General features: G+C 40.0%; 2 protein-coding genes across 7 annotated transcripts in view; one reads left to right on the top strand and one right to left on the bottom strand.

Moving 5' to 3' along the window:
- cd7al (cd7 antigen-like) lies at window positions 1-11717 on the top strand. 3 transcript variants are annotated; one of them, XM_046410825.1, is made up of 7 exons: window positions 1-1063; window positions 1147-1203; window positions 4229-4301; window positions 4843-5196; window positions 6584-6964; window positions 8584-8684; window positions 9162-11717. In XM_046410825.1, exons 3-7 carry the CDS (start codon window positions 4238-4240, stop codon window positions 9375-9377), a joined length of 1116 nt encoding a protein of 371 aa, XP_046266781.1. In that variant the 5' UTR covers window positions 1-1063; window positions 1147-1203; window positions 4229-4237; the 3' UTR covers window positions 9378-11717. The 3 variants fall into 3 exon arrangements, with proteins under 3 accessions (XP_046266781.1, XP_046266774.1, XP_046266792.1); XM_046410818.1 differs by having other exon boundaries at window positions 1-1203; XM_046410836.1 differs by lacking the exons at window positions 1-1063; window positions 1147-1203 and adding an exon at window positions 2293-3776.
- Window positions 10633-18518, bottom strand: part of tnrc6c2 (trinucleotide repeat containing adaptor 6C2) — a 54216-nt gene continuing 46330 nt past the window's right edge. For all 4 annotated transcript variants that reach the window (XM_046410760.1, XM_046410768.1, XM_046410777.1 and 1 more), the window contains one exon: window positions 10633-18074. In XM_046410760.1, the coding sequence (XP_046266716.1) occupies window positions 17729-18074 (346 nt within the window). In that variant the 3' untranslated portion in view covers window positions 10633-17728. The remainder of the gene's footprint in view (window positions 18075-18518) is intronic.

The following is an 18518-nucleotide window of genomic DNA, read 5'->3' as shown; positions in this document are numbered from 1 at the left end:
ACCTGGCATTTTCTTAATAAAACTGAATATTAAAAGTATAAAATAATTACTTGAATAAATATTTAGTGTGTTTGTGCACTAACAGTCCAAAACTGAGATGTTGGCCAACTTGTGGTTCCAAGTACTGCATGTTACCTCCTGATGATGGAAATATAACTTCAGATTAAATACTTGTACATACTTGTACATATAGTACACTTATACAGCACTGGAAGAGAAGCTAAATTTCATTCCTGATACATTATTTGTTTTTTCTTCTATACATGCATACAATCCTGAAACATGCATGAATGCTACAGTGTTAGTGTTCATCATATCTCACAGTCATGTCCCCATAATGCACTGCAGGTGACAAGCAAAATAACAAACCCAGCTATACAGTTGCTCTGTGTTAAATGCCAATTTTGTGACACTTGGTTTTTGATATTGAAAAGCTGATATTGTCTTTCATTCTTTAAAGAACAGGCTTGCTCATTTATTTATTTTTAGCCTTTTTCCCCCCTATATAGTGTTTACTGCATATTTGTCTGTGGTTTATCTCTGTTAAAGTTAAATGATGGTTATCAGATGCTGGCAAGAACTACTAAATGCTAATTGACTGCAGTTGCGAATTACAGGAGCAATTCCCTGAATTGGTAGTGCATCCCCTCCTGCAAAAGTATATGTTGGAGAAAGTAAAAGTTTCAAAGTATAATGACCTAATCCAATTGCAAGAAAAACTGTTTTAGTGAGAAGAAACCAGTGACAAGGAGACCCTCCCCCACACTAATGGCACATACGTGACAATACATTAACACTTGTGGTGAGCTAAAGATAAACCGCTTCACTAGATTGGTGTTTACTGCAGTGCTAGTTGTAAGTGCTGGGTGATTTTGTGTTTTGTCCATCCTCTCTGTCCTAAGTGTTTTACGTAATCATCGGCCAGTGTCCACTGCAGTTCTCCTGTGCTGGAGATTGCTGTACAGAAAGTGATCTCTGAGAGATGCTTGAGATGTAGACACCAGCTCTGTAGTGCACACGTGGGTCAGAAAACATGGTGGTGCCACTAGAAGCCTATATGGAGGTATTTAGTGTGGCGTGAGATTTATTTTTTTTTTCCACTGCAAATATCACTTACTGCTTTGTATTTGTTTTTGTTGTCTGTAGCCCATCCATATCAGCCTTAAAACCCACTCAGCTGGCATGACAGGTCAGTTAAACCCAGTAAGTACCTGATCTTTATTATAGTGTGGGTTTGTCCTGTGTAACTGGATGCTAGGTATTGTATTACATTATATGTTCTTGTTTAAGTATGTTAATAACATTTCTAAGATATTTGAAGACTGAATTGGTATTATGTTGAAGAGATAGAAGAGTGCGGTAAGTGACATGTTTTTATGGTTTTTGTCTTGTATGAAGTGGACGAATATGGTAAGTAGTCAGCCTTAAAGGTTGTGTGTGTTTGGGTGTCCTATATGTTAGGGTCAGCTCAGCCTAATGGAGAAGAAAATCATATTTCTCTGTTAGTATCTAACACATTGGTTCAAAACCTTTTTGGTTTGTGACCACTGCAAATTAAAGCAGCAGAGGTGGATATGTCCTCACTGTCCCTCACTGCCTGATCAGTGCCCAAGTCTTTGGAGCTCCAAGCTTCCAGTTTGTCCCATGACTACTTTGACATTTTGTCAGACTTAAAAAAAAAGTCCCCCCCCCCGAGTCACAGAAGACAATACACAACTGTTTTCAAAAGCACTATTGTATTCCTTGTAATGAGCAACCAATCTTAATTTGTACAGTTGGTGGAGTGCTCCTTTTTAAAATCAATTCATATAATTATGACAAAAGTTCACATGCTGCTCTGTAAAACACAGTCCATTATTCAACACCACAACTCAAGAACAGTTACTGAATTGCTCACCCCAACTTTGGGTGTCCACCTCGAAACTGTACTGATTATATTGATCTTCTGTGCTGCGGGGTTGAATATTTGTGTGAAGGATCCACTTTGGAAAAAATTGAAGTCCACAAACTCATTGGTTTTGATGATACTGAGCTTCAGGTGATTGTGGGTGCACCATGTGACAAAGCTTTCTATGAGTCTCCACAGACATGGCTGCAAATGGCAACTTGACTGGTGTCCAAAAGCATACAACCACAAGGCTGTATTTCTGCTTAGCCAAGGTTTTAAGATTGTTTCTGCACCCCAATAAAATTGAGATAAACAAATGTTTGTTTTTGTTTTTTTATGAAACATCACTTTTCAGAAATTGTATCCCTATTAATCCAATATATCCAAAATATCCAATGAAAAGAGACATATTTTTGCAAAGAATTTTTTTAGATGTAGTTTTTCAGTAAGCACTACAGCCAAACATTTACCTCAGTTGTATTAAGGTAACTTGACAAATGAAACCAAAACTGTCAGCATGAATTGTGGTGAACAGGCTCTTCAGGTGAAAGGTCAGAGATGTTGGTAACAGCATGTACTTTAGTATCAAAATCATTTTTTTTTTTTTTTTAATGTGGATTGGCTCTTGACATTGAACATATAAAGAAAAAGAATTCTTAATAATGGATGGAAAATTCAGATTAATTAAATTTTGCCTGCTAAACTGTCATGACCAGTCAAAATGCCATCTGAGTTTTTCTTGCTCAAACTTCAAGTCATGTTTTCCAACTTTTCTTTTTGGATTTGTATTACAATGAGTTCAAGCTGGTCCACAAAGGAATATTGTCCAGAAAGTAACTTTATATTTTGATGAAAATGTGACACAATGTCTAACTCATGCTTTTTGTGTTTTTGTTTAAAAAAAAAAAAATAATAATAAAATAAAATTATTTCATTATTTTGCTGCCACTTGTTTTACTCAGTTATTGGGTTCAGTTTGAGGTCACTTGAGGCATCCATTCGTTTAGCTCAGCGTGCACCCCCTAGTGGCACCTGGGGGATATTACACAACCCTTGAGCAGATACACTTAAGAATCACTACTGCTGATGACATAAGGCCAGAGGAAGTCTGGTGAGGACACGGCCTGATAAGTTTGCCCAGAACAGTATATACTGTAGTGTGAGGGTATGGATGAATGCAAGCAGAAATAGTGGAGATAACAAATGGAGTGGAATAACAGTTTCCATAATTGGTCATTTCTCTTTTGTGCCTTTCTTTGGGAGCCGTTACTGCAACTATTAAGAGTGTTCACTCCTTAGAGACCACAAAGTAAAAAATAGACTTGAAATTAAAATAAAGATACAGTGAGAGAAGTTAACAGAAAATTAATGAAACAACATTTTATTTTTATTCATTTAAGAAATTTAATAATTCAGTTTTCATTGTTTTTGTGTTCATGCATAGAGATATTTCCTAATGTTGATTTAGAACCGTTTGACCACATGTAGAGCGTCACAGCTCTACATGTTTTGAGCAGAAGTGGGAAGACGTGTTGACTGAGTTAAAGGTTAACGTTTTTTCAAGTGTGTCTCAAGTTATCAGTTGCTTTAATCACTTCCTGTTCACATCACCTGGGAGGACTTAGTTTTGTCTTTTTAACATAACACTTAATCAGATTTTAAAGTCAAGGGGCTCTGTAAAGACCAGCTGTTGGTGTTTTATTTTTTATTATTTTTATGCTCAGTTCAGACTTGAGTCTTGAATGTTTTTGTTGTCTGGCCAGTCAAGCCTGAAAGTCACAGATATTTGTCAAACAGGCTGCTTTCATAGGTGACCATCTGGATACTGACTCAAATTATTGTCACAGGCAGACATGGCTCCGTTGAGAAGAATGAGAATCCCTCTGGGGTATGCAAAAATATTTTTGACTGTGGAAAATTTTTCTCATGTATATAAAAGGCAATTAATGCAAATTTAAAATATATGTGGGTGTAGTTACTTGAGTGTAACAGTTGGATCACAGTGCCTAAAACAAACAAAATAAGTTGGATCTTTAGAGATTTGTGTTTTGTTTCTAACTGTGCAGACGTTTCTTATCCCGATCCCAAACTTTATGTGTCAGCTGTTACATTTTATCAATTGTGCACCATACTGCCTGATCGTCCATACATGGTGTCGGGTTGGTGTTTGCTTCCTCTTGTGATCATCTTGAGGCTTGAAGGTGGAGCTTTCTGGAGTTCCTCTTGGTTTCATTTACTGTCACACAAAATTTTGACACCCAGTTTTAAGTTTTTGCATCAGTGCTGTCATGATTGCCATCACTGATTTCCAGCAGGACCTGAATTAGTGTTTTCTGACAGTATTAAAGGATGACTGGGATCAAGTACGTGGCTGGTCTGTGGACTCTGTGGTTCATCACACAGACTGGATGTGGTAAGTTCTGGTTCTGGCCTGGTTTCATTTTTTGCTTCTTTCTTTTCTGTTTGAATTGTGCTTAGAGGTGAAAAGTATGTCAGCATTTCAGAGGGAAGTTAGCATGAATCAATTTATTATTTTGGGTGTGGACAAAAAAGCAGTAACACTGCAATATAATGCACTATTGTGTCAGAAGTTTTTGGCTGTAAGATTAATTAAGCTTTATTCATATTTTCGACTGCAGTTTGTAGTGGTATGTTGGATTGTACACTGATGCCTTTGTTATTTGGTCCATCTCACTTTTGGTGAGAGGTTACTCAGAATATTACTGAATAGGATTTAAAAAAAAGTGAGATTAGCAAATTTCAATTTTTATTAAGTTATTTATTTTACGCATAAATTAAAAAAGGGAAATTTTGTCGAATCGCACCTTATTCACATACTGCATTTCTAGTGTTTGTTTCTGAATAGCAGCTTTTACTTGAAGCACTTCATGTCTTCTCTCTCTCACACTGAATATGGATGCGTTCTGACGCTTTCCTTGTCTGTTTCTCTCAAGTTTGCAGCGACTTTGTGTTCTTTGAGAGACAAGAAGGGGATTCTGTGGTTCTCCACTGTGTGTTTGAGCAGAGAGAACCTCCACCCTTCGGCGTGTACCTGAAACGCCGTTGGCTGCATGCCAGCGAGGTGCTGTTCATGCACACCAAAAGTGAAGTCAGCGTCCTTAAGGCTGAATACCGAAACCGCATCAGCGTGAGCGGGGACCCGAGCAGCCGTGCTCTCAATGTGACCATCTCCGAGCTGAGGGTCGATGACACAGACCGCTACGACTGTGAGTTCATGGTGGAAAACCCTTCCTCTGAAGACCTGCGACTGCCTGGAAAGACTGAATTCTTCCTCCTTGTGAGGGGTGGTGAGTGTCTTTGTTTTGTTTTTTATTTTATTTTTGTTTTTTTCATTCCACCCACACGCATGCACTTTCCGCCAGTTTGTCACCGACAGGCGTTTAAGCTGTGCAGTTATCACCCACATTACCACAAAACAAGTCAAAACATCCACACACGTGTCTGCAGGGACATTTGTTGAGTGGGTTTGATGCAGTTCAGCAGCACCAAGCGCCTTTGTACGGGGCTGTCAGTGATAATGATTGTTGATGAATGGGGTTTGGACCAGGTGCCTTACATCCAGGTGGAAAACTAAACTGAAGGGGTGTTATGAATTAAGTAAATATCACAATGAATATATATATATATATACAGGAAGAGGGATTTTTCTCAACTTGGCAACCTCATTGGAAATGGCAACATGAATTTTTTTTTTTTTTTGCTTAGTGGCGTGACTGTTGAAGTAATCTCTCAGTTCCTAAAACCTGATCCACGTTCAGCTGTGATCATCTGATGGTGAACTCCAAGCCGTTTGTCTTTCCTTATTTCAAACCGCATGCAACATTTGTCCATGGTGACTCACTCTGGTCAGCTGCTAGTTCTGGTTCCAGGTCTGGGAAAACAACACCACCTCTGCCTCAACCGCAAACAAGTAAAATTATTAAAACTGAGGCTGGGCTAAACTGTTTTCTTCCTGGAGAAAACAATATACAGTACATTAAATCTTAAAAATCATTTTCACTTCAGTCCCACAGCAGCCCCAATGTGCGTTAAAAATTAGATGACTTTATGATTTTATTTTTTACATAACATGAATTTATATTTAAGGGTGCATTTAAAGCTCCTTTATTTATTTATTATTTATTTCCTATATTATTAGGGGCAGCCGTGGCCTAGAGGTTGGAGAAGCGGCTTGTGATCGGAAGGTCGCTGGACGGGCAGGAAAAATTTGAGTGTGGTGGAGTGATAATGTCCCCACCCCACCATTAGCTGGCTGATGTGCCCTTGAGCAAGGCACTTAACCCCCAATATATATGCTCCCCAGGCGCTTGATGCTGCCCACTGCTCCTGTGTGTTTCACTGCATGTTGCATGTGTGTGTGTTTCAACCAGTGATGGGTTAAATGCAGAGAAGTAATTTCCCAGCTTGGGATTGATAAAGTAACTTTAAAAATTAAATATTACTGCCTGTTGACTGTACATAAAATGTCTTGGTCAAAGATTGCATTCACTTTGTACCTTTAAAGCGTTTGTGTTCAGAAGTGCCGATACTCTGTAATAATATTTGGATTATCCAGATGAAATGGAACACTTTGATAGATGTCAGAGCGCTACGCTCCCATTGATCTCACTGAATTCCTCAGCACAGACATGCCACAGGTCATATTTGAAGTTTTATTCCCTCTCCCCTCTGGAGACACCCCTGGGTGGGAGAACATAGGGTTGGTACAGACGTGTGCCGGGGGCTCGGCCACGCTCCCCTGTCTCCCCCCGAGCGGGGAAGGCTTGGCCGTGGACGGGGTGAGCCTGAAGCGGCAGAGGGGCCGGGCACCTGTGGAGGTGTTGTACCACTCAAAGCGTGACCTCGGCGGCGGCCCTCCCCCTTCGTCCTCCCAGTTCCCTGTGGAGAAAATCCAGCTGTCATCTGCGCCCGGCCCCGGCGGCATCACCTACAACCTCACCCTGCAGCAGCTGCAGCTGGACGACAGCGGCCTGTACAGCTGCCAGCTTCTCCTGCGGGGCAGGCCTGACAGCACCACCAGTCTAGGGAAGCAGGTGTTTTTTCTTTCTGTGCAAGGTGGGTCATGGCTGGACCTGCTGGCCAGGTTACTCAAACTAACCTCAGTTGTTTTTCAGGCTTTCTGAAATGAAATTAACAGTCTCTTTTTGTGCTAACTGTTGCTGTTGTGTTTCCTCTTTTACTGCTGTGCTGTCGTTTCTGTGTGTCTGAGCGTGAAACGCATGGTCTTCTACTAACAGAATCACTGATAATATCACCAACAAAGGCAGTAATTTTAGAAAACATTTCACTGACTGATGCCAAGTAAACTTTCTTGCTTTTTTTTCTTTTCAAAATAATGTTTTGAATTGAGTAGATTCAGGTTTCATGCCTCACATGCTCTGTCACTCTTACAACACTGTTCCCTTGTTTTTTGTTTTTTTGTTTTTTTGGTTTTTTTTTTACTTGAATGTATGCGTGTGTGTGCACAACTGATAACAACATACAGTCCAGTAACAAATGAAACAAATGTTTTCTATACTTAAATTTTATGCATGTATTAAGTAGGATTCATCATGACAGACTGGCATTAAAATATTTCAGTTGCGCTATTAACAAACGTACTTCTCCTAAGCAAAGTGCTAAAGGTGATGTCACAATTCTGCTAAGCAACGTTTGTCGTGAACGCTTAATTCAAAATGATCTTGAAATCATAGTTCTGTGTCATAACGGAGGAGTGTGATGATATTTCATACATTTTTTTAACTTGAAAAGAGGGAAAGCACCAATGAAATTATCCCGTTATTAAGTATTGACTGTGGCTAAGAACAATAAGTTTATTTTTGTAGTACTTTTCAAAACAAATGTTACAAGCGCTTCACAAGACAAACACAAAAAATGAAAAAAGAAAGAAAAGCTGTGACATACACATATTTAAAACGGTAACATATTAAAACGAAGCAGCACTAAGCTCAAAGTGTATATTCGTCCACAGCTGAAATTAGCCCCTGACAAATGACAGTGCTCAACAGCAGTGTTGTGAAAGGGGGATTCATATTTTCTTTTAATGTGTTTTATTTGTTCAGAGTTGAAAAAATATTGACTATCACCACTTTTTGAAATATTCACATATATAGTTCAGGAGATGCATTATTTAAAATAGGTTGGTGAAATTTCACAGAATGTCAGAGATGTGAAAAGTACGTCATTTCTTGCTTTTACTGAGAAATCTAAACGGATACCTATTTGATTTTTCGACTGACGTTTGTGTAAACAGGTTGGACGTGTTCGACACAGGCCTTTACATACATACATATATATATATACACAGTAAATGATTCCCCCCTCAAGTTAACGATTATGAGAATTTGGCTGCAATCCCACTGAAAAAGGTCTTGAACTGCCTTTTAACCACTTTTTTAACACGCACTGCTTCTAGTGTTGCTTTTGTTTTATAGTATTTTTATGAATGCATATTTCGGGGTCAGAAATGCGAACAGAGTGCAGCAAGGAAGCTGAATGGTGTCTATGCGGTTTCTTGGGGGTGTGGTGTGTGTGTGTGTGTGTGTGTGTGTGTGTGTGTGTGTATGTGTGTGGTTGTGGGGGGTGGGTTGGGTGGCCCCAAGTATTTGTATCCTGCAGCAGCAGCACTGAAGTCGACTCTTGTGTTGAACGTTTCTCTCTCTTCTTCTTCACAGGAGGACAGTGTGGCTGTTCCAACTACTCTACTCTGCTGTATGCTTTGTCTTCCGCTGTGGCTGTTCTCCTCATCCTCCTCATACTAGTGGTGATTTACAGAGTGAGTGGACTTACAGTGTGCTGCTCTCACATAAACACATGACTAACAGAGAAAATAAAACCTTACCATGAACAGCACCTGCGTGCTGAGAGCATGCCATTGACTTCCTCTGCAGCTCACCACAAAACCACTGCAGTTTCACAACTTGATGCTGTCAGTTGTCAGCATGTTTTTCTTAAAAATTAGCAAGGAAGGCACAACAACCCCCATGCTACTTGTTCATTTGCTTTAAACATGTTTATACCAGTGCTGAACCACACAGATTGTTAAAAAAAATGTATTATTAATATTTTTGGTTGCAAGTAGCAGTAACACATGTCATAATGACGATTAGACTTGGTTTGGATGACTTCCTATTGAGGATGCTGCCTCGAGAGAAAATGAAAAGCTCTGATTTTTACACAGGAAATCGAGAGTGTGTTAACTGTGTGTTTGTTTCGTTCACTGATTTGTTTCTCCTGTTTGTGTGCCTGTCAGGGCAAATCTCGCCGCAGTGGGAAGTCACGCTCTCAGGCCCCCATCTACGAGGAGATGGCCGGGGTGCAGACCGCCAGGGGAAAACTGGCCTCTCAACATCTGGAGGAAATGCAGTTTTCTGAGTACAGAAACTGCCCTGTGAAGAAGTCCTGCCCTGAAAACCATTACGAAAGCCCCACTGGGGCCCTGTACCCCAGGAGGGACTCTCGCAAATGAAATATTGAAACTGCCCACCAGCACCGTGAACAAGACTAACTTTACTCGGCTGCCTGAACCTCAGTGGACTCCTGCTAATACTTTTCTTCAGCAGATTTCAACAGCTAAGTTTCTTCTGATACAGTTTGTTCTTATCTCCTGTATCTTGGCCTTGCAATAGTTTGAAAGAGTGTTTGCATTTCATTTACGTTTTCTTAAGAACCTGGGTGATATGGATATGGATGTTTTTCCCATTTTTCTTGAAAATTAAGAAGTCTTTCATGTCATCATGAAGTCATCTTGTGTCCTTGCACCCTTAACAAACAAGTTAAATGCATTTTTCTTCCTCATAAAACGCCCAGAGCAGATTTTTGGGGGAAAATTTGAAACTTATATTAAGGTGCCAGTTTATTAGATTTAGTTTTTATGCTACATTGCAATAAATCCTCCCTTCATGAAGGTTGTAATGTTCAGTGTTTTGTTGAAACTGATTTAGAAACTCAATGATTCAACATCATTAACACTTTGGAGGTCGCTTGTGGTGCTGTGATATAAATGGGATGGACAATATTGTATAACAGAAACACCTGTCAGTATAATACAGCGGAAATCATCAGCACAATTAACTGCATTATTTAAAATGCAGTGATAAAAAAAATGGAGCATTGTAACCTTCATGATTTATAACAGAAGTGGTGTATTATGAGTACATTAGTTCTAGCTAGGTGTCCCTAATTATAGTATGGTGAATGTGTTTTATAACGGGGCATTTAAAGTTTAGATACTTGGGAAATACGGGACCAACTGTGATATACACAACATAATAAACTAGCAACTGAGTGAAGCCTACATTGTTTGACCCATGCTTGTTAGCAGGCTGCTTCTTCCCTGCATGTCAACAGATTTTGTAGCTGTTCTGAACGGCCAGACTCAAAGGAGGGATGAGAAGGAGGCGCACGAAGGATGGGGGGTAAAGGTGCTGTCTCTCTGTCTTTCCTGGAAGACAATCATAGTGTTGCACTTGTTATAGAAGTATTTCTGACAAAGTATAATAGTGCCTTAAAAAGAAAACAAATAAAAACATGTCAAGAGTTTAAAAACTTCAGTGTGTCTTAAGTAATTTATCACACTGATGCTAGTTCCTGTTTACTGATTTGCAATCTTGCACACAATGAGCATAACCAGTGAAAATACACAGAAAGGAAATCACATCACCCGCCTGTAATATACAGCATGTATGACTGAAGCACTTTAAAAAAGGGCAACAAGACACACATTAACAGCCAAGAAAATTTGTATTTTATTAATATAGTCGGAAAGAAGCTCCATAATCCATGGAAACATTTTTTTTCCGGTGCATGTCCTTAACAATCACATTCTATGAGGAGAAAAAAGAACAACATTAAAAGCCACAACTTTGTATTTCAGTTACAGACATTTTTCATTTTCCATGTTTTTTTTTTTCTTTTTTCCAAAGTAAAGAGAAAGGCAAAGGCAAAGTACCCCCATTCCCCCACCCGCCCTCCTCCCCTTAAAAAACAGACAGCCTTAAAAGTCATGGGCTTTTTTTTCAGTACAACCCACAGTGCTTTAGCAGAAGGATAAGCGCTCATTGGTTAAGGATTACACAGCATGGCGACGCAAAGTTTTGCAAAAACATTAAATGAAGATGATGATGTTGAGGAGGAGGGGGGGAGAGAGAGAGAGAGAAAGTAGAGTGGAGGAAATTTGAGCAACAGACAAAACAAGAAGAACCCTACATCAAACCCTGACCCCCCCTCCCCCAAGTGAGTCGACAAACACCCGCAGTACAGCAGCTGGGCCTGGACTCTTCCCTCCCACTATGTGCATAGATCATGATCCTTTAAAAACCAGCTTTAGTCCTCCACTTCAACCTGCCTCTGAAAACCCATCCGATACATGAAATCTCTCAACTACTGAATACCTGTCACAGGAACACACATGTTAACAGGCAGGAGAGATGATTAAAAACAAACAAACAAACAAACAAACAAAAACTTCTTGCACGACGCTCCTGAACTACAGTATGGAGAAATAAAGAACAAACTCAAAACAAACAAATGCATCTTCTGTCACTGTCTTTTTGATATTCAAACCATTGATCGTTGTTTAAATGTAAAGCAATTTCTACTTAGATTTCACATGTAAAGCACTCCACTTTTTTCAAAGTTGATTCTCAGTCTTATTTGGTAAATATATAACTTGCTACAAATTTTTTTGTTGTTGTTTCAAAGAAACAATGGTAGTCTCTATACTCTGTTAAACACATAACCTTCAGTGCTTGCTTGGAGTTTAATTGTTTTCAGTTGCCTTTTTTTTTCTTTTTTTTTTTTTTAAATTCCACGCAAACCTTAAACCTAGATATGATGGAGTCGGTATCTGGAACCCTGGCCTTCCTGAGACAAAATCCACGACTTTTTTTTTTTCTTTTCGAGTGTGCAAGATAGTGAGCAAACTGCGTCGCTTCCAGAAAACATAAAATCACAACTCATTACATACAGATAGTGTGTCGACAGAGAAAGAGAAATTCAAAACTGAAATATGACACAACACTGATCAATCCCAGAGTTCGTTAAGTAGCATAAATCTTCATTTTGCAAGATTTTCACGTCCATATTTGATGGAAGATGAAATTTGTCCTTTTTTTTTTCTTTTTTAAACAACATTCCTGTTATAAATTTCTATCCTATTTCCTTGAACTTCAGACAAATGAAATGCTTGTAAACGACAGGTGGCTTTTGCACAGGAAAAAACAAAAACAAAAACAGAAAAGATAGGCACCTCTGAAATGAGTCTTGTAACAAACTCACCTCCCACACTTTATCCCTTTTCATTTCTCCATGAAGTGTACATAGGGATTACTAGTCCTTCTACAGCTAGCTATGGCCACAGTTCTTTGTTTTTTTTAAACCTTTTTTTTGTTTTTTTGTTTTTTTTTCTTTTTTCTTTTATGATTTTTTTTCTCATTTTTTTGTATAATTGAAACAAAATGGTGCAATACTCAATGATAATCCTTGTACTGGATCATTCCACAATAAAAGCCACTATAAGGTAGATAAACTTTTTACAGATAGAATGAAAAAAAATCCATTAAGTCCTTGAGTAAACATGTACACATGAATTGTCACCATCTCCCCTCCGTACTTATACTCGTTCATCTACGATTAGCTGAGTGAGGGGTAGAAGACACTCAGTGCAACGTTAGAAGATAATAACAATGTCTATCAGAATAGTTTTTGACTGAACAACAAGAAAAAGGAGAAAACAAAAAACAGACACAAAGCATAACATACTGAGTGGAACATAACAGCAGGCCATGTGCCCGCTACACACAGTTTCTTGCGCACACATTCATACAAACATCTGACTTTCAAGCACATATCTAAGATGACTTTTGCATTTTTCTCAAAGATTTTGTATTTGTAACTGAATGCAATACATGTTTAATATTCTCTAAAAGCCCCTAAGTGTACCTGTCAGATGGAGAAAACAAAAAAAGAATTACTGACTTCACATTATGTTATTGGTGATCCATGATTCAAGTATTTGTGTTCAATATTTTGTTTTGTTTTGATATGTCTGTGATTTTTTTTTTTTTAAATCTTTAGATCATCTGGTTGGGTTGGGCTTTTAGACAGGCTAATTAAACAAATACACATATAAACAGTACAAGCACTTCAAAGTACTGCAATATGTCATCAAAACCAGAACGTGCATAACCAACTCCGTGTAAGAAAGACGTAGCTTTCAGTCAATCAAGTATCAGTTTACACCCGACCCGAATTCTTTCCTTCGTATCACTTATTTGCGGGGAAAATACATATTGCTCATTTTCAGTTGTATCAAACCAAGACCTTTTCAACTACAACGAAAAGTTTCAGAGGTTACGATCCAAGAAGTCTGAAGAGGTGATACCACACACACCATACTCACAGTAAATATATATATATACATATATATATTTACTTTTATATGTATGTGTATATATATATATATATATATATATATACATACATACATATGTGTGTGTATGTGTATATTTGTAGTGTATACATATATACTGTTATCTAGAACAGAGCTGTAGAGAGGAGAGCCTCTCAATGCTGGTGCAGCATGGGAAACCCCCTTCACTGTCAGGGTTCTCCAGTTAGTACAGGATGCTGGGAGGTCCTCGGCTATTGGGTCGTTCTGAGCTTGGATCAAGGCAGTTACAGAAACAGGCAATAGTGATTTTTGCTTGTGTGCTGCAGGACTGAAAGTCCTGAAAAGGTAGCCTTTTCCCGTTTTCTTGTTTATTTCTATTTTTTTAAATTTTTATAATTTTTTTTTTTTTTAATGCTTTTAAGACTTTGTACCTCTTGAAATGTGCCCCTCCCCCTCCTGCTGATGCAGAGCAAGGAGAGTGAGGCTGATACAGTGGGCCCAAGCCATCTGGGTCTGTGGAAATGTACAGTTCAGTGGGCCCGCTTTGAGCAGGACACAAACGTAAAAACAAGATAAATACAGCATCCACAAAAAAGGCACCCCGGCTATCAGTCTACTCCCTTTAGATGGTGATAGTAGAGGCTGATGACCGGAGACGTTTCAGCTAGAAGTGCAGAGCTTTAACATATTATAGATTTTTTTTTCTCATTTAGATTTTTTAGCATTTTTAAGATTTTTATGTCAAACTTCATAAAAATGACGTTAAAATGCGATTTCATTTTTGGTTTTAAAAAAATATGTACCCGGGATTACCCTCATTGACTGTGCACTGTAGCAAACTGGAATCCCCAACTGAGTAAAGATTTTCTCCTTAGCATGGGGTATTCCCCACAAAAGCATTAAAAAAAAACCAAAACAAAGCAAACCAAACTCAGTCGTCTAAGGGTGTGATGCTGCCGCCCATTTGTTTGATCCCTCCTGTCCCCCAATGCACTCTCCGCAAAAGTTATCAAAGCTCCTCCGAACAGGGGACAGAAGTGCTCTCTATAAAGATACAGCGAAGATCAGCAAATTTATATTGGCACATTACACTGGCATCTTTTACATGCCCTAAGAGGCCCCGAGATAGTAATGAGAGGACACCTTTTGAGAAAAGGATTCAATACAAGCCTTTTCCTTTCCGATCAGGATTAAGTTCGAGGCATGAGGTCTGTACATATTGTTGCGCAGATGGCCTTTTAATTTAAGACTTTGCTCTCACAGTACAAAGGACAGATATGGAGAGCTGCAGCTCATACTTGGTATCAACTCCCCTACCCTGAGATCAAGCTGGACAGAAGTGTCTTCAGCGCAGAGAGAAAGGCCGACCTTCGATAAAGTGTTTGGAGTTCAGTTTATGACAGTGCTCTGGTGGCTTAGCCTGACGTTACAGGAATGGCGGCCATTCTGAAGTGCTGACAGAAGTGCACGTGGGGGGAACAACTGTTAGGGTTTGCCAAGATCTGGGAGGAGTGCTCATTCCCAAGTCAGTTTTGGCATGCTGTAAAGGGCCCCAGCTTCTAGTCTTTTTTGCATAGAAAACAGATAGGAGGGCCTGTTGGTGCCTGGCCAGGAGGGGGGCTACTGGGTCTAGTTGAGGTGGCGGAGGAGAGGAGGTCATGGCGTAGCAGCTGGGCAAAGGGCAAGGGGGGACAGCCTGCGGGCAGGCGGAGCAGCTTGGAGCGACAAACACCCACACCCTCATCTGACACACCCTAGTTTTACACATCTCAAGATACTACCTGGAAGTACTACAGAATACTGTCAAACTCAAAAGCGTGATCAGTTTAAAAACAAATAGACAATCAATAACGCTCTGTAGTATTGATCCTCGTTTTGCATTCAATACACAGGATGAACATACAGAGGCACCTCTGTCCAAAGTGTTTCTGCATATGAACAGTGAAGGGCTAGTTCAGCAGCCAGTACTTTGTAGACCACTGCATGTAGGCAAAAAAAAAAAAAAAAGAAAACACATTATAACACATTGAAAAAAAAAGATCTTTTCAAAACAAAAGTACACTGGCAAAAATTCCAGAAATATGACTATTACATCTTCCAGCTAAAGTGATCTTTGTGTCAAAGAACTGAGAGATGGGGGAGAGGGCAGGAACAACAGCAGGGCTGAGCGGTGGCAAGCCCCCCCCTCCCCCTCCCCCATTGGAGATGCCGTTGTGTGGCAGAGAGCCATGAATGGCCAGACTTGGAGGAGCTGCTTCTTCTTGCAAGAGTGAGGGAGGGTCAAGTGGAGCCCAAAAGGAAGTGCTGCACTGTGGGACTGCCGCTTGACACTCAGAGGACCACAGCAGAGAGGCACTCGGTGGACGCTCCCCCTCCCCACCCAACTCCGAATGACTGGCCAGTGGGTGTCGGAGACAGCTGAAGTTGCAAGTCTAGTGCCTCCAAACAGAACAAGGCTAAACATTTGGAGTAACAGTGATATTCACTTTGATATTGTTCAAAGAAGGAAAAAAGAAAAATCATAGACTGCAGTTTTTTCCCCCAAAGTCCAATGGTACATTTCAGTTTTGTTTCCCTTCATCCTGCCATCAGAGGAACAACGCCAGACACATTTCCAAGGAACAGATATAGTACATAAAAGAGCAGTATATTTTTTTTCTTTTTGTTGTTTTCAATGTTTTCGCTGCTCCTTTTCTGATTTATTGGATTGCAGCTGAAGCGATTTGCTCTTCGTAAGTGCTATGATAAAACCCTTTGAAATAAAAAAAAAAAAAGTCTTAGTCTCTTCTGTTTGTACAGTACCAAACGCAAGGAACACTCATAGGTCTACTGCATTAGGAGGAACCCCTCTTATTTGGTATTGTGCCAGATACCCAGAACCATCCAATCCCACTGTGGATTCAGTCTCTGTTGGGTGTGGCTGTGGCATGCAGAGAGGAAGTGTGCATTATTGAGTACCCAGTGTCACCCTTTAGTACAGTTTGTTGCATGCACAGTTCAACAGCTGCTTTTTTCCTCTTTGCAGAGTTTTTTCCCCCAACAGTTTCGGTGGGAATGGTGGCCTGGGGGGAATCCAAGTTTTGAAAAGGGGTAAGGTTTTTGAAGTTCCAAAGTCTTTTGCTGCAATCGGCAACAATCAAAAAAAAAAAAAAAAAAAAAAAAAAGACAAAAAACCAAACAAAAACAAAAATGAAAGAGAAACCAGCTCCGGTGGACATAAGAGTATGGACGGAAGAAAAGTCTATGGTGTATATTGCACAATGTAACTGTCTCGTGATGGTGAAATTGTGGTCGATTTTTTTTTTTTTTCCCTCCGAAATCTGGCTGACCATACAGACCGCTGGGCATCACACCAAACTGGACATTAAAAAATTCAAGAAAGCACCAGTAAGTGACTGGGTTCCAAGTTGAAGGTGACCAGAAGGATCTGGGTTTGCAGACATCAATGATTAGGTGCCACCAGACATACATAGACATGTATGGAGACATGTAGCGAGGTTGACAAATAATCTTCTCTCAGCTTATATGTTGTGATAGATATCAAAAAATGAGTTTGGGTCTACGCCCTACAAAAAAAAAAACTGCTGGGTCAATCCATTTGAGAAGACAAATTAAAAATTTTAAGCTGATGATTGGTAGGGCCAGTTGTGTGGCCAGGCCTTCTTACTGCCCAGTGACAGAGTTGGACACCAAGTCATATTCTGTACCACTTGCTGGTTCAGGGGGTGAAACTGTGCAAGATTTCAGCTATTTCTTCAGTTACAAAACAAAATTAAAAAAGTGGCTTAGGAAGGACCTGGGCCAGAGAGCACTTAAGGCTAATATTAGTGCTGAGAAAGAAACGTTAACATAACTAGTAAAGGTCTTTGAACCACATCATTGGCCACGGACATGCTGGGAATGGTCGTTTTCAGTTATATTTTGGGATGAATTTGTTTTTTGGAGGGAGAGGAAAGTCTCAGATGGCAGCTTTGATTGCTTCTCCGAAAAACACTTCACACAGAATGTCATGTCTACGTGTATGGAAACAACTAAAAACACTTAGATGGTTTCTTTGTGTTGTGTCTCATTTCAGTTTCTGTTTATATATAATGCATTTCAAAAATACAAAAAACTTTTTCCCCCAATAAGTAAACCAAACAAACAAACAAACAAAAAAGACAAAAGTAAAACAGAAGGACTGGAGTCTGCAGTCTGTGTGGTAGGGACTCTGGCCTTCTGATTCACAATTCACAGTTCATAACAGTTCAAACTGATACTGATTATCACCACATGATTCGCTTGGGTTTTGCTTGCTCCTGTTTTTTTGTTTTCTTTTTTGTTTGCTTGCTTGTTTTGTATTTTGTTTTCCATCCCAACCTCCACCAATGGCTTAAATGACCACATGGTGGTGGTGGATTGGTTATTTAGTGTATCGTGGCATCACCCTACATGGACTCCCCACTTAGCAGATCTCCAGGCAGCAGGGTGTTAATAGGGGTAGGGCTCCCGATAACGCGGGCGTCCTCTCCACTCGGAGGTCCCCATAGACTGGAGTACTGGGGCACCCCGCCCCACAGCAGGTCTCCTCCGCTGGTCTTCCCTCCACCACCACCGCTGTTCCACTGGCCAATAGAGTGGGACTGTGCGGCCGCCATCCGGTTTTGATTGGTTCCCGGGTTGGCTTGCCAGCTAGTGGTGTTTGCCCCTAGCGACTGGCCTTGTGCAAAGAAGCGGTTAACCTCTTCCTCCCCAGCAAACTCCGCCAGGATGGTGGTGTTTCCAAGCACACACCTTACAGAAGACAAGAGGAGGAAATCATTGGTCTTAATTCAAACAGGAATAAGTAGCTAACACTTTTCATGAAAATGAAAATGTGTTCTGTTAGTTGTATAAAGATGGGACAGCATACACCAGATATTTTTAGAAAGTCTGATCATGCTATCATGCGTAGTTGTGCACTGCCACAACCACAGTGTGAGCTGCTGATACTGAAAAGTGGGTCACATGTTTTGCATTTTGTTTCCATGACAACCAGCTGCAGTGGCTGCCACTAGCAGCCTAGCAAACAATACTAAGGGACAAATCTAAATGGCTCACTGTAATACTACAGCATGACTCTTCACCTCTTCCTCCTCCACCATGTGACAGTCCAGATACAAAAATAATATTGTCTGTGCTTTTCCAAAGAACTGACCTGTTCTGAACACAGAAAAGCATCAATAAGAAACCACAAAC

Source organism: Scatophagus argus, chromosome 2, assembly GCF_020382885.2.
Source record: "Scatophagus argus isolate fScaArg1 chromosome 2, fScaArg1.pri, whole genome shotgun sequence".
Classification (NCBI taxonomy): Eukaryota; Metazoa; Chordata; class Actinopteri; family Scatophagidae; genus Scatophagus; species Scatophagus argus.
This window is presented reverse-complemented; position numbering and strand designations above follow the sequence as displayed.

What these genes read in the sequence shown, in the direction of transcription:
- cd7al (XM_046410825.1), top strand. Translation starts at nt 4,238, where the DNA reads ATGACTGGGATCAAGTACGTGGCTGGTCTGTGGACTCTGTGGTTCATC. An exon ending in CATCACACAGACTGGATGTG is followed by an intron (nt 4,302 to 4,842) that starts GTAAGTTCTGGT and finishes GTTTCTCTCAAG; the next exon opens with TTTGCAGCGACTTTGTGTTC. An exon ending in GTTTTTTCTTTCTGTGCAAG is followed by an intron (nt 6,965 to 8,583) that starts GTGGGTCATGGC and finishes TCTTCTTCACAG; the next exon opens with GAGGACAGTGTGGCTGTTCC.